General features: G+C 45.5%; 1 protein-coding gene across 1 annotated transcript in view; it reads left to right on the forward strand.

The window, feature by feature from the left end:
- The window catches only part of C5H6orf120 (chromosome 5 C6orf120 homolog), a 35,601-nt gene extending 21,805 nt beyond the window's left edge, over nucleotides 1-13,796 (forward strand). Inside the window, exons 4-5 of the mRNA XM_068118074.1 lie at nucleotides 34-89; nucleotides 12,439-13,796. Coding sequence (XP_067974175.1) covers nucleotides 34-89; nucleotides 12,439-12,885 — 503 coding nt within the window. The 3' untranslated portion in view covers nucleotides 12,886-13,796. The remainder of the gene's footprint in view (nucleotides 1-33; nucleotides 90-12,438) is intronic.
- The last annotated feature ends 322 nt before the right edge of the window (nucleotides 13,797-14,118 follow it).

Consider the following 14,118-nt stretch of genomic DNA (forward strand, 5'->3'; position numbering starts at 1 on the left):
CTACTCGTATTGCTATCTGTACTGTGCTCCTAGCAGTGACTTCCACTCAGCATGAGGAGCAATTTCTACACACCTGGAATCTCTTGCAGGTGATGCTTTCACTTCTATTTCCCCATTTATTTGTCATCTTTTCATTCCAAACCGTTTGTTAAGTTTACGTACATTGTTTTTTGACGTCTACTCCTCATTCTTGTATGTTGAGTTGCACCGATCTTCGGGTTGAATGATCTCTGCTTGTATTCCTAATAACCAACATTCGTTCATGGCGATATATGTGTATATACAGAACTATCACCTCCTAAAATATTAAAATTAAATAGAAAAGCGCACTGACCCTATGAGATGACGCTGACGTCATGTGCATAAATTATACCAAAACGTTACGGCTCTTCCAACAATATGGTACGTATTATAGGCCTTAGGCCACTTGCCTCGCCTTCCGACCGCTTCGGACAAATTAAGCCCAGGTTTCTTAATACAGTAGTGTATCGTTTCAGTAGTATCGTTTTCGTAATAATAATAACTAGAACTGCCACTTTAAAACTGCTGGCAGTGATGACCGGTTTACTCGCACCCACTTTTGATGCAACCCCACTGTTGATACAACCCCACTTTTGATACAACCCCACTTGTGATACAACCCCACTTTCATTGGACATGCTTTGACACAACCCCCTTGGATACAACCCCGACACACACACACACACACACACACATCCCCCCTACCCCCTCCCACACACACACCCACACCCCTCCCCCCACACGCACACCCCTCCAAACACACACACACACACCCACACACACACATCCCTCCCCCCCCCCCCCACACACACACACATCCCTCCCCCCACACACACACACACATCCCCCCTACACACACACACACACACACACACACACACACACACACACACACACACACACACATGCACACACACATACACACATCCCCCCTAACCCCACCCACACCCCTCCCCCCAAACACACACACACACACACAACCAACCCCCCCCCCCCACCTACACACACACACACACACACATCCCTCCACCCCTACACACACACACATCCCCCCTACACACACACACGCTTATTTTTCAAGATATGCAGGTTGCAAGGTCAGACATATGTATGGTGGCGGCCATCTTGGATTTTGACCTGGCGACCCAATTTTCGATAGCGTTCTTCCTTGTGCCTAGATACACCCACACACCAAATTAGAAGTTGCTACTTCGCTTATTTTTCAAGATATGCAGGTTGCAAGGTCAGATATATATATGGTGGCGGCCATCTTGGATTTTGACGTGGCGACCCAATTTTCGATAGCGTTCTTCCTTGTGCCTAGATACACCCACACACCAAATTAGAAGTTGCTACTTCGCTTATTTTTCAAGATATGCAGGTTGCAAGGTTCAGACATACATGGTGGCGGCCATCTTGGATTTTGCCGTGGTGACCCAATTTTCAATAGCTGGCGCATGCGCAGATGGGTTGCACTGCGATGCCACTGAAAAGCGGCTGAGAAAACCGCACATGCGCAGATTGCGGACATGATTCATTTCGATTTCCATCTTTATTTAATTTCCGAAAAGACGTCTGCATTCGAAAATCGCGTGATGACGTCACGACGTAAATGCATTTCTTCATATAACTTCAGATCGGCTGGATGGATTTTGACGAAATAAACGGCATCCTGTAGGGCATTTAATTGCGCAAAATTCAAGACCAATTACGACCACGACAGCCATTTCCTTCTCGCACAGCACCAAACATTCTAATGCGTCAATCCCGTCAACCCTGCACATGCGCAGGTGGTGCGACGAAGCACTTAAACGCTGAAAAAATCGCGCATGCGCAAATGGTAGCGCTGAATTGGAAGGTCACATGTGCACGCTTACGTAATATGTGGATGGATGTTTGCGTATGCGCAAATGGGCCACTGTATGTTCGTGTATTACGTACGCGCTGTGATGGGCGGGGCGTATGGTGTTCATGAAATGGTCAAATGCGGAAGTGCTGGAAGCAGTTGCGATGGTGTCGCACGATCTCTTCTCGCGGTCCACAAGATTATCACAGAGAGGTGCAGCTTCCAGCGTTTCTAGATCTGATCCAGGCCTATCCAACGAGACCAGTCCCAGCATTCTAGGCCCAATGGTTGTCTCAGACGGACCCGACAACGGACGTGTTTGTTTTAACTCGAGCCGATTCGATCAGAGACGTGCTGGCGAACATAACCAGTCATATATTTTGAACGCGTGGCTCGATTTTTACAAAATAAACTTTTTCTTGCAGGGCTTAACCGTGCGCGTCCTGGAAGTGAATCTTCTTCTTCAGTCCTCATTACTTTCAGTTCAAAACGTCTTATCAAAATTCTTATTCTTAATTCTTATAATTAATTGGGATCCCAATTTGATAATTCTTATCAAAACGTTCCACCTTTTAAAGGTGGTTTAGTCCTCATTACTTTCAGTGAAATACGATCGAGTTAAAAATAGTCAGAATTTGAGCAAATCTGTTTCATTCGTTTGTTAATATGCCTCATCTATTGACAAATCTGCAATTATAATTTTTTTTGAAGTTCAAATGACCGCGGGAGATCGCGTTATCGTGAGCACGTTCTGGAAAGACAAAATGGTGTGTTTCTTCTTCTTTCAACAATAAAGACTTATAGCTTCGCGACCGTACATCCAATCATCTTGAAAGTTTGCACACTTGTTTCGCTTGATGAGAGCCACATTGCATTAAAAATTCAAGTCGATCCATGCAGTGGTTCAAGAGTTACAAGCTTTTTAAAATTTAAACTTCCATTATTTATTGCGGCCAAACCATGTGACTTATCAAAACGTCTCAAGTAACGATGAAACATCCCCCCATGAGGAACATTTGTGTAAAGTTTCCACTCGATATCTCCACAAATTATGGAGGTGATTCCATTTCTAGTTTGAAATTTTAAAACGTCATAACTCTGATGTTTTTGGCGGTTTGGATGTTTTTGGCGTCATAACTCTGATATATAAAAATATTTTTTTTTTAAATCGCGACATGGTTGGCATGGAAAAATAACATCAAGTAATCGAATCAATAGGAATGTCCTGTGCCTATAACATCGACATCGACGTTGTATTCAACAGCCGCCAAGCTCCTGAAAGTACTCTTTGGGACGCCAAGCTAAGTGCCGGCTGAAGGGGTTTATTTTCATTTTATCTTTCCCTTCACGCCGAGGAGTTCTGGAAATCTCGCAAGATTGTGAAAGAAAACATCTGTCATTATTTACTTTTAACAATGCGTATAAAGCAAGTCGTATAAAGCATCGGGGCCTGGCGAAGCGTGCGGGCGGACGGAGGGCTTCCTCGCGCCGGAGCTTGGAGCCGCGTGCGGACGGTGGACAAGACGACGGACAGATACCACATTTCCCCACACGAGGTTTTGGACAACTGCTGGGCTCTGAAGGCCGCATTGGACTTCACGGTAGAGAATCGAAAGGAGGCCGTCTAATCTGCTCGCCTCACGCTTATTGTGTTTTCGACGCGCGGAGTTCTACACCGCCATTTTGGACCACTTCCCGCATGAGTGGCTACCCCAGTTTCAACAGCCGCCAAGCTCCTGAAAGTACTCTTTGGGACGCCAAGCTAAGTGCCGGCTGAAGGGGTTTATTTTCATTTTATCTTTCTCTTGACACCACCACCACCCCCCCCCCCCCCCTCCCCAGAATTTCCATGTTTTAAACGTTTCCCGGTGTGTACCCTGTATAAGAATAGGTACACCGTATCCCTGCGTGTCGTAAGAGACGACTAAGAGGGTTGGCGTCAGGAAGGGCATCCGGCCATAAAAACATTGCCTCAAAAAGGGAACCATGACAATTACAACTACATATGGGCAGGGTACAGCCCGAAGTGGAGATCGGTTTCTGAGGTTTGGGACATGGAATGTAGGGACAATGACAGGGAGATCAGGAGAAGTGGTGGAAGTATTGGTCAGAAGAAGAGTGGACATATGTTGTGTGCAAGAGAAGAGATGGAAGGGAAGTGGTGTGAGAATGGTGAAGGGTAGGCAGGGACAGAAATACAAGTTTGTGTGGCAAGGGTGCCCGGAGGGCGTGAATGGTGTTGGTGTCCTGTTTTCTGAGGAGTTTGTAGACAGTGTGGTGAGTGTGACTAGAGTGAGCGATAGGTTGATGATGGTGAAAATGATGATTGGAAAGCTCTTGGTGAACGTCATCTCGGGATATGCTCCGCAGGTTGGTCGAAGCGATGAAGAAAAGGACAAGTTCTGGTGTGCGATAGAGAAGCTGATGGAAAACGTGAAAGATGAGGAAGTTGTTGTGGTAGGAGGAGACCTAAATGGACATGTGGGAAGGAGTATGGATGGTTTTGAGGGAGTTCATGGGGTTTACGGACATGGTGTGAGAAATGGAGAAGGTGAAAGGATTTTGGAGTTTGCTGATGGAGCTGATTTGTTGATTTGTAATACTCAGTTCCAGAAAGAGGAAAATAAGCTTGTTACATACACGTCAGGTGGGTCGACGACAACCGTTGACTACCTGATGGTGCGTAGGCGAGATAGGGGGTACCTCCGGGACACAAAGGTGATCCCGGGGGAGGAGGCTGTTTCACAGCACCACTTGGTTGTCTGCGACGTAAGGGTGAAAGGTGCGAGGAGAGCTCGGCGGGTGAAGTACCAACCGAGAATGAAGGTGTGGAGGTTGAAAGAGGTGACAGTAAGGGAGGCATTAAAAGAGAGGCTGAGTAGGGTCGAGGATGATGTGGTTGAGCTTGAAAGTGGTTGGATGTCAATGAAAGCTTGCCTGTTGGGAGCCGTTGGTGAGGTATGTGGATGGACAAAAGGACCACCGAGGCACTCGGAAACATGGTGGTGGGATGATGAAGTTGGAAAGAGGATTGACGAGAAGAGGAAGAAGTTCAAGGAGTGGCAGAAGGCGAAGGGTACGGGAGCAGAAACAGCAGAGCATGAAAGTTATAAGGCAGCCAAGAAGGCTGCAAAGAAAGAGGTAGCAAAGGCGCAGGAGGCATGTAGGAAAATGTTCGGAGAACGCTTGGATTCGGAAGAGGGTCAGAAAGCAGTATTCAGGATTGCAAAGCAGATAGCGAAAGAGAGGTGTGATGTGATGGGGGTGAGTTGCTTGAAGGATGAAGTGGGACAAATCGTTGTCGACCCAGATGGAATTAAAGGAAGATGGAAAAGATATATGGAAATGCTGTTGAATACAGAGAATGAATGGGATGACAACATAGAGAGTAACCCTGTTTTAGGACCGGCAGAGAAGATAACTGAGAAGGAAGTTGAGGAAGCGATAAAAGCAATGAAGGGTAGAAAAGCGGGAGGGCCGACGGGAGTTGTGGGAGATATGTTGAAGGCAGCAGGAAGTTGGGGTGTGAAGAGAATGACAGAGATCTGTAATCTGGTGGTGAAAGAATGCCGCATTCCAGTGGATTGGGAACTGAGTACCCTCATCCCTCTATACAAGGGGAAAGGTGACCCTCTGGAGTGTGGCTCGTACCGAGCGATAAAGTTATTGGACCATGGAATGAAGGTATTGGAAAGGGTGTTGGAGAGGAGGATAAGGAAGAAAGTGAAGATCGACGAAATGCAGTTTGGATTCATGCCAGGAAGAGGAACGACAGATGCAGTTTTCATTGTGAGGCAGTTGCAGGAGAAGTACATGGAGAAGAGGAAGAAGTTGTTTCTTGGGTTTGTTGATCTGGAGAAAGCATTCGATAGGGTACCACGCAAAGTATTGACATGGGCATTGAGGAAGTTAGGAGTGGAGGAATGGTTGATCAGAGTAGTGATGGCAATGTACAAAAGAGCGCGCACAGCTGTAAGGACGAAGGACGGGAACAGTGGTGAGTTTGAGGTGAAGGTGGGAGTGCATCGGGGGTTGGTACTAAGTCCACTACTATTTGTAGCTGCGATGGAGGTGCTGGCTCAGAACGTAAAGGAGGGTTTACCGTGGGAGTTGTTGTATGCAGATGATCTGGTGTTGATTGCGGAAAGTATGGATGGACTGAAGGAAAAGATGAACACGTGGAAGGAATGTATGGAGACAAAAGGTCTGAAGGTGAATATCGGAAAGACGAAGGTGATGGCAAGTGGTAAAGCATGTGGTGAGGTGGAAAGAACTGGGAAGTGGCCCTGTGCTGTGTGTAGGAAGGGTGTCGGAGTGAACTCCATTCAATGTACAATGTGCGCTGAGTGGGTTCATCAAAAATGTAGTGGTCTGAGAGGGTCATTAACCAGTGTGGCAGCTACATTCAAATGTAAGGTGTGCACAGAGAGAGCTGCAGATGGAGGAAATGTTGAGTTGGATCTTGGAGACGGCGTGAAGCTGGAAGGTGTGAAAACATTTTGCTACCTCGGAGACATGCTGAATGGAGAAGGTGGATCAGACTCGGCAACGGTTGCTCGAGTGAGATGTGCATGGAAGAAGTTTCAGGAACTGGGTGGCGTGCTGATGATGAGGGGAGTGTCGTTGAAGCTGAAGGGAAAGGTGTATGCTGCATGTGTGAGAAGTGTTATGATTTATGGGAGCGAGACATGGGTAATGAACGTAGAGCAGCAACGAAGGTTGGAAAGGGTGGAAATGCGAATGGTTCGGTGGATGTGTGGAGTATCGTTGAGAGAGAGGAAGACAAATGATGAATTGCGAAAGATGATGGGAATAGAGCCTGTGATTGATGCTGTGAAGAGGAACAGGTTGAGATGGTTTTGTCATGTGTTGAGGAAGGATGAAAGTGACTGGTTGAGAAGAGTGATGGAAATGAATGTAGAAGGAAGCAGAGGATGGGGAAGACCGAAAAAGACTTGGCTAAAGATGGTGGAAGAAGAAATGCGGGCAAGGGGGTTAACAAGGAGAGATGCAGAAAATAGGGCAAAATGGAGAAGATTGTCATGGGGACCGCAAGGCTAACCCCCGCTCTAGCAGGGAAAATGGCCTTTAAAATGCTTGTTGTTGTGTTGTGTATAACTCTGAAACCACGTGTCGGATGACGTCGTGCTCGCTGACTTTTTTGTTCGTCAGGGGTATGCGAATATGCATGCCAAGTTTGGGCTCGATCCGTTCAGCCGTTGCGGAGAAAAAGGGGTTTTTGTGTTTTTTCACGGAAAACAAGATGGCGGCCGAACCATGTGACGTATGACTTCGAAGATTTTTGCATTCTGAGTTTTTTTTAACTAAGCATCTGGAAAAAAAATCCCATTTTCGGGGGAGAAAAATTGTGTTTGACGAATTCTAACCTCTTAACGTTAGCATTTTTGATATACTCAATAAACATGTTTTTTGTTCCCATTGCAGAGTTCTTTAGAATGAGCCATTCCTCAAATTTTTCCATTGAGCCGTTTCGGAGATACAGAGGGGCAAAGTTGAAGGTGTTTTACAAGATGGCGCCCATACCACGTGACCTATGACGTCATAATTAGCATTAAAAAATTCTACGAGCCTAGCCGATCATTTGATGAAAATTTCCTGTCAATCCGACCAGCGGTTGCTGAGAAACTTAATTATGAAGTTTTCGGAGGTGCAAAATAGGGCGGAAGAATAATAATAATAAGAAAAACTCTAGCAGTAATAATAGGTTACTCTCCATTTATGGAGAGTAAACCTAATAATAAAGTAAATATAACCATAACACGTTAATCCCAATGTCATGAATACAAAGTTAATGGATTGAAGCGGTGTATGGTTCATGAATCAATAATGAGCGGTGTTCGGCACTAATAATAATAACCGCGTAAGTAACAAATTTGCCTCGGTTATTTAATGGTAATGTATCATTTTCGAAATAATGATAACGTAACGTTAATATTATAGTAAATCTAATCGTAACTAATCCCGTCGTAGTGACTGCAAACGTACTGGAAGTTAAAATATATCATTTTCTACATATTAAAGTAGCGGCAGTTTTGTGTCTGTTATGTCATTACATCTATGATGTCATTACAACGGCTGACTCCACCGACCGACATTTTAATTTACTAGTACACCCGATCACTACGGGAGCAGCAACAAGGGTCATTCCTCTATGGGGTATATACAGTGCATTCAGAAAGTATTCAGACCCCTTCACTTTTTTCACATTTTGTTATGTTGCAGCCTTATGCTGAAATCGTTTAAATTCATTTTTCCCTCATCAATCTGCACTCAATACCCCATAATGACAGAGAAAACAGGATTTTAGAAAGTTTTACAAATTTATTAAAAAGAAAAAACTGAAATATCACATTGACATAAGTATTCATACCCTTTGCTATGACACTTGAAATTTAGCTCAGGTGCCTCCCATTTCTCTTGATCATCTTTGAGATGTTTCTACACCTTGATTGGAGTCCACATGTGGTAAATTCAATTGATTGGACATGACTTGGAAAGGCACACACCTGTCTATATAAGGTCTCACAGCTGACAATGCATATCAGAGCAAAAACCAAGCCATGAGGTCAAAGGAACTGCCTGCAGAGCTCAGAGACAGGATTGTGTCGAGGCACAGATCTGGGGAAGCCTACAAAAAAATTTCTGCTGCATTGAAGGTTCCCAAGAGCACAGTGGCCTCCATAATTCTTAAATGGAAGAAGTTTGGAACAACCAGGACTCTCCCTAGAGCTGGCCGTCCGGCCAAACTGAGCAATCGGGGGAGAAGGGCCTTGGTAAGAGAGGTGACCAAGAACCCGATGGTAACTCTGGCTGAGCTCCAGAGATCCTGTGTGGAGATGGGAGAAACTTCCAGAAGGACAACCATCACTGCAACACTCCACCGATCTTGGCTTTATGGCAGAGTGGCCAGACGGAAGCCTCTCCTCAGTGAAAGACGCATGAAAGCCCGCTTGCAGTTTGCCAAAAAGCACCTAAAGGACTTTCAGACTGTGAGAAACAAGATTCTGTGATTACAGTCGATCTATGGTCGGGTCTCAAGAACATTGGGTGTGTGTTAATTTACCAAGGTTCTTATGGAGATAACGCCAAGTGGTTTAAGCATTCGAGCAGCACGCCATTCAAAACCGTTAAGGAACGGCTGGCTTGGCAAGCGCTAGCTAGCTGCTTGGTAAATTGAGCACACCTCCAACCCTTGTGGGGTATATAGATTACAGTAGATCTTCGCTCAGTTTTGTACGTAAAACTTACCTCATGGATGTTGGGATTCCTCCTAAATTCTTTGTTTAATGTTATGAACAGCATTACAACAACAACAACATGCATTTTAAGTCCATTTTCCCTGCCAGAGCGGGGGTTAGCCTTGCGGTCCCCATGACAATCTTCTCCATTTTGCCCTATTTTCTGCATCTCTCCTTGTTAACCCCCTTGCCCGCATTTCTTCTTCCACCATCTTTAGCCAAGTCTTTCTCTGTCTTCCCCGTCCTCTACTTCCTTCTACATTCATTCCCATCACTCTTCTCAACCAGTCAGTTTCATCCTTCCTCAACACATGACCAAACCATCTGAAACTGTTTCTCTTCACAGCATCCATCACAGGCTCTATTCCCATCATCTTTTGCAATTCATCATTTGTGTTGCTCTCTCTCAACGATACTCCACACATCCACCGAACCATTCGTATTTCCACCCTTTCCAGCCTTCGTTGCTGCTCTACGTTCATTACCCATGTCTCACTCCCATAAATCATAACACTTCTCACACATGCAGCATACACCTTTCCCTTCAGCTTCAACGACACTCCCCTCATCATCAGCACGCCACTCAGTTCCCGAAACTTCTTCCATGCACATCTCACTCGAGCAACCGTTGCCGAGTCTGATCCACCTTCTCCATTCAGCATGTCTCCGAGGTAGCAAAATGTTTTCACACCTTCCAGCTTCATGCCGTCTCCAAGATCCAACTCAACATTTCCTCCATCTGCAGCTCTCTCTGTGCACACCTTACATTTGAATGTAGCTGCCACACTCGTTAATGACCCTCTCAGACCACTACATTTTTTATGAACCCACTCAGCACACATTGTACATTGAATGGAGTTCACTCCGACACCCTTCCTGCACACAGCACATGGCTACTTCCCAGTTCTTTCCACCTCACCACATGCTTTACCACTTGCCATCACCTTCGTCTTTCCGATATTCACCTTCAGACCTTTTGTCTCCATACATTCCTTCCACTTGTTCATCTTTTCCTTCAGTCCATCTATACTTTCCGCAATCAACACCAGATCATCTGCATACAACAACTCCCTCTCCCTCTACTCTGCATATGAACAGCGTTAGCGACTGTTTAAAAAGCTAAACATGTGTGTTTGTGGTTTATAATATATTACAAGCCCAGCTACGCCACTGTTAGACTTTCCGTCCTGTTTTATATACACTTTATACTATCTCCACTACCAACACAAACCTCTTAATTATTTATTTGTATGCACTTTACCATCTCCACTGCAGACACAACACCTGTAATTATTTATTTACATACTCTTTAAAAACCTCCACTGCCAACATACCTCCTTGAATTATTTATTTGTATACACTTTACCATCACCACCAATACCCAACTTTATATATTTATTTATTTCAATGTAAAAGCTGCACATCCAGTTTTTTAGGTGCAGTTGGGGGCTGTTGGGGGCTGTTTTCTCGCTGAGGACTTCCATCCTCGTCTTTTTCTCGGCTCATGAAAGAGTGTGGTGACAGAGGTTAAAAGACAACATACTGTTGCAGTTTTGTGAAAAAAGGCAACCCCCCTATAGTTAGTTTACACCACAACATGTAGCCTCCTATAGTTAGTTATTTCTTATTAAATGTAAAGCATAGGCCCATTCCAGTGTTCAGTAATAAAGACCAGATATGCGTTGAGGCAGGCAGGATGATAGTAGGCCTCGTTGAAGCCTAAAGTACCTCGTCATGGGAGTAGACTGGGCCCTGCAGGCCCGAAGTAGGAATAAAACCTTCCCTGAAGGAGGAATGAGACATTCCTGGGAGGAGCAGTGAGCAACCAATAGGAGCTAAAGGGAGTGGCCGAGGGTGGCCAATGGGAGCTAAAGGGAGTGGCCAATGAGGGGCTGTCACGTCACGTGACCCCCGGCGGCCAATTAAGACCCATGGAACATTCGGGTAGGGGTTCGGGAAGTTATAAAAACCCGGCCCAGAACAGACTCTGGCTCTCTCTCTCGCTGGGCTCCTGCATGCTGAACGCTCCTCTGGTTCCTGCTCCTGGTACGTGTACATCATTGATCACCGTCCCTGCTGTGATCATCTCCGGCTGTTGGTGCCTGAGGTTGGAGCGATTCCTGGGGCTTCCGTCCACCCAGCCCATTCGCACGAGCGGTGCGACCGAGCCCATCCCGGCGAGCTGCACGAAGCGGCCACCCTTCCCTGCGCATTACCCTCTTCCCCGAACGAATGAGGGCCCTTGTCTGGGGACGTCGGTAAGGCTGTTAAGATTCTTCGCTTTGTTCTGTATATATCGTGAATAAATCCTGTGTTTGGTTTCCAACCTGGCCGTCATTGTCCTTTCCCATATTGACCTAGAATCGCCCAAATTAAAACCGCTCGATCGGGTTTGATATCCTAAACGGCGCGGGTCACGCGACGCACAACTGCTCGGGCGTCAAGAATCAGCATGACTCGTGCGGGGTTCGGTCCCCGTTCTCACGGCTGCATGTGTCCGAAGGTATTCGGGTTGTGACCGTTAACCCTTCCACGCGCAGCTGCGGGCTCGGCGGCTGGAGTTGCCGAGCAATCCGTCGACCACGAGTTTAGTAGTTGTGGTCGGTGGACCCAGAGTTCGAGGGGGAGCAGGGCCTAAACCCCCCTTAGTATGTCGACGAACCCGGGATCCGCAACAATACCACCACTCCTCCCCACCCCAGGGAATGTTGAGGTGTGGTTGCAGCAAACTCATCAACTATTAACATTCCTAGTTTTCAATCGTTTTTATAAAATGCCGAGTACAACACTGACGCTTACCAAGTGCTTTGTGGATACTCACCATACCGAGCATAGCATTTGCCAAACTTCAGAAGTTTTCTGTATTCAAACCAAGCTTACTACATTTTCGTTTTGGATCCTATATCAGGATCCTGAATTTGTACTGCACTCGCAGAAAGCCCATCCTTACCGATGGGTTAATTCCACTCGAATTGGTGTATTTTTGTATGACTTGTAATTCCCCTCCTACTGCGAGAGACACTATGGCCTATGCCATCCATATTACATACCCAGAATTGGGGTCCTCGGGACTATATTGGGTTGTTTTTTCTTCCCCAATTGGGTAATAGATCTAAAAAAAAAAAAAATTCATTCCTCATTCCTTCCAGGAGGCCAGGATTGTATAAAAGTGAAACGTGTAGCACACGCCCATAAACAGATACTGTGGAATTGTAGTATTTCTGGTGACCTAAGTAATATTTTTTTGGAATACTGTATAAAATCTTAACACCAATCGGTCATGCAAAGTGATGCAATTTTGGTATTCTGCAGGTGGTGGAGGGCCATGTGGGTGGTGGAAACTTAACACACTTACGCACTCAGCAAAAAGGAAGGTTGTTGCTGTGCCTGGAAACCCTGAGCGGTGATGCAGACCTGTACGTGTCTGACCACACGCTGCAACCCACCTACGAAGATTATGCACTGCAAGCAACAACCTGCGGCCTCGACTCGATCATCGTACCCACACATTTTCACCGGCCCCTCGGAATCTCCGTGTATGGGCATCCATCGTACGATGAGAGCGATTTTCTCCTCTCGGTTTTCCTTGACCCCTTTGTTGTCGAAGATCCATTCAGTTATGCCTTAGAGCAAGACGGAAATGAGAAAGAGGGAAGAAGTAATTATGTGAGAGATGAGGTGAGCTCAGATGATGAGGACTCTGTTCTCTGGACATTGTTTGTGAGCCTGCTGAAGATTGTACTTGAAGTTATGGCGTAGCCCACAACACACCGACTATGCATTGCATTTTTTTTTGCCTGGAGATTACAGGCCATTAGAACTCAGGAGACAGTGTATTCCCAGAAGTTATGCAATAACTCAATGCAAAAAGAAACGGATGGGGTGGTGGGTGGGGCAGGTGGGGTAAATACAGATGCTGTAATTGTTCAACTAATCCTCAGAATTTTCTGTCACTTTAGCTGAAATTATTTGAAAATTTAGATTTTCATTCAAAGATTAACGATTCTTAAAACCCAATGGATGCTTCGGTAGAACATTGCCCTATTATAATGGACAGAAGAGGTGTTATCGAGAAGAATGTTGTATATATTAGACTAATTAGAGTGAAATCGCTGTCTGGCCAACAATGGACTCGTGATTTTAAAGAATATAACCCTTCATACATTTGCCATTGAATAAGAAAGTGCCTTGATTGTTTTTTTTTAAGGTCGTCCTAGAAAAATGCCTGGTGTTGGCTTAGCGGTTAGGGTGCCGGCTTGGGATCCTAGGATCCTGAGTTTGAATCCCGGCCGATCGCTGAATTAACGCCAGGGGGGTTGACTCAGCCTGTCATCCTTCCGAGGTCGGCAAATTGAGTACCAGCTTGCTGGGATGAATGATCCCGGTGTGTACCCCGATTTAGAATAGGTACACCGTATCCCTGCGCACCGAAGAGGGTTGGCGTCAGGACTGAGGGTTGGCGTCAGGAAGAGCATCTGGCCATAAAAACTGCCTCAAAAAGGGAACCATGAGGCCCGCAAGGCTAACCCCTGCTTTAGCGGGGAAAAATGGCCTTAAAAACGATCATTCCTTCATTCATTGTCCTAGAAAAATGACCTCAAATGATTTGTTTCATCCAATTGATTCAAAACTTGATGTCTCATAAAGAAATAAAAGTCGAGTGGAAACGCCGTATTGGTGATTACGTTATGGAGGGACGTTTCTGCATCACATTTTTGACATTCCTATTGCAACTCTTTTTTTGTCTTTACACAAGTAAGGCCTTATTTTGGCGTGAGTTTTGTTGCATGTGTTCCCACCTCATTAAAGCATTTGTCCTGAACAACAACGATAACATTGGTTTTGTGGAAAATGGATGGCGATGCAAGTGCATCACCATCCATTTCCACATTTTGCTTTTTTCAGAGAATTTTGGACGACCTGCAACAGATGAAAGAGACAAGCCGTGTATACTCCAAAAGGAAGAATTAACTTTAATAGCAAAGAAACCCC

Source organism: Myxine glutinosa, chromosome 5 (genome assembly GCF_964187855.1).
Source record: "Myxine glutinosa chromosome 5, kmMyxGlut1.1, whole genome shotgun sequence".
NCBI lineage: Eukaryota > Metazoa > Chordata > Myxini > Myxiniformes > Myxinidae > Myxine > Myxine glutinosa.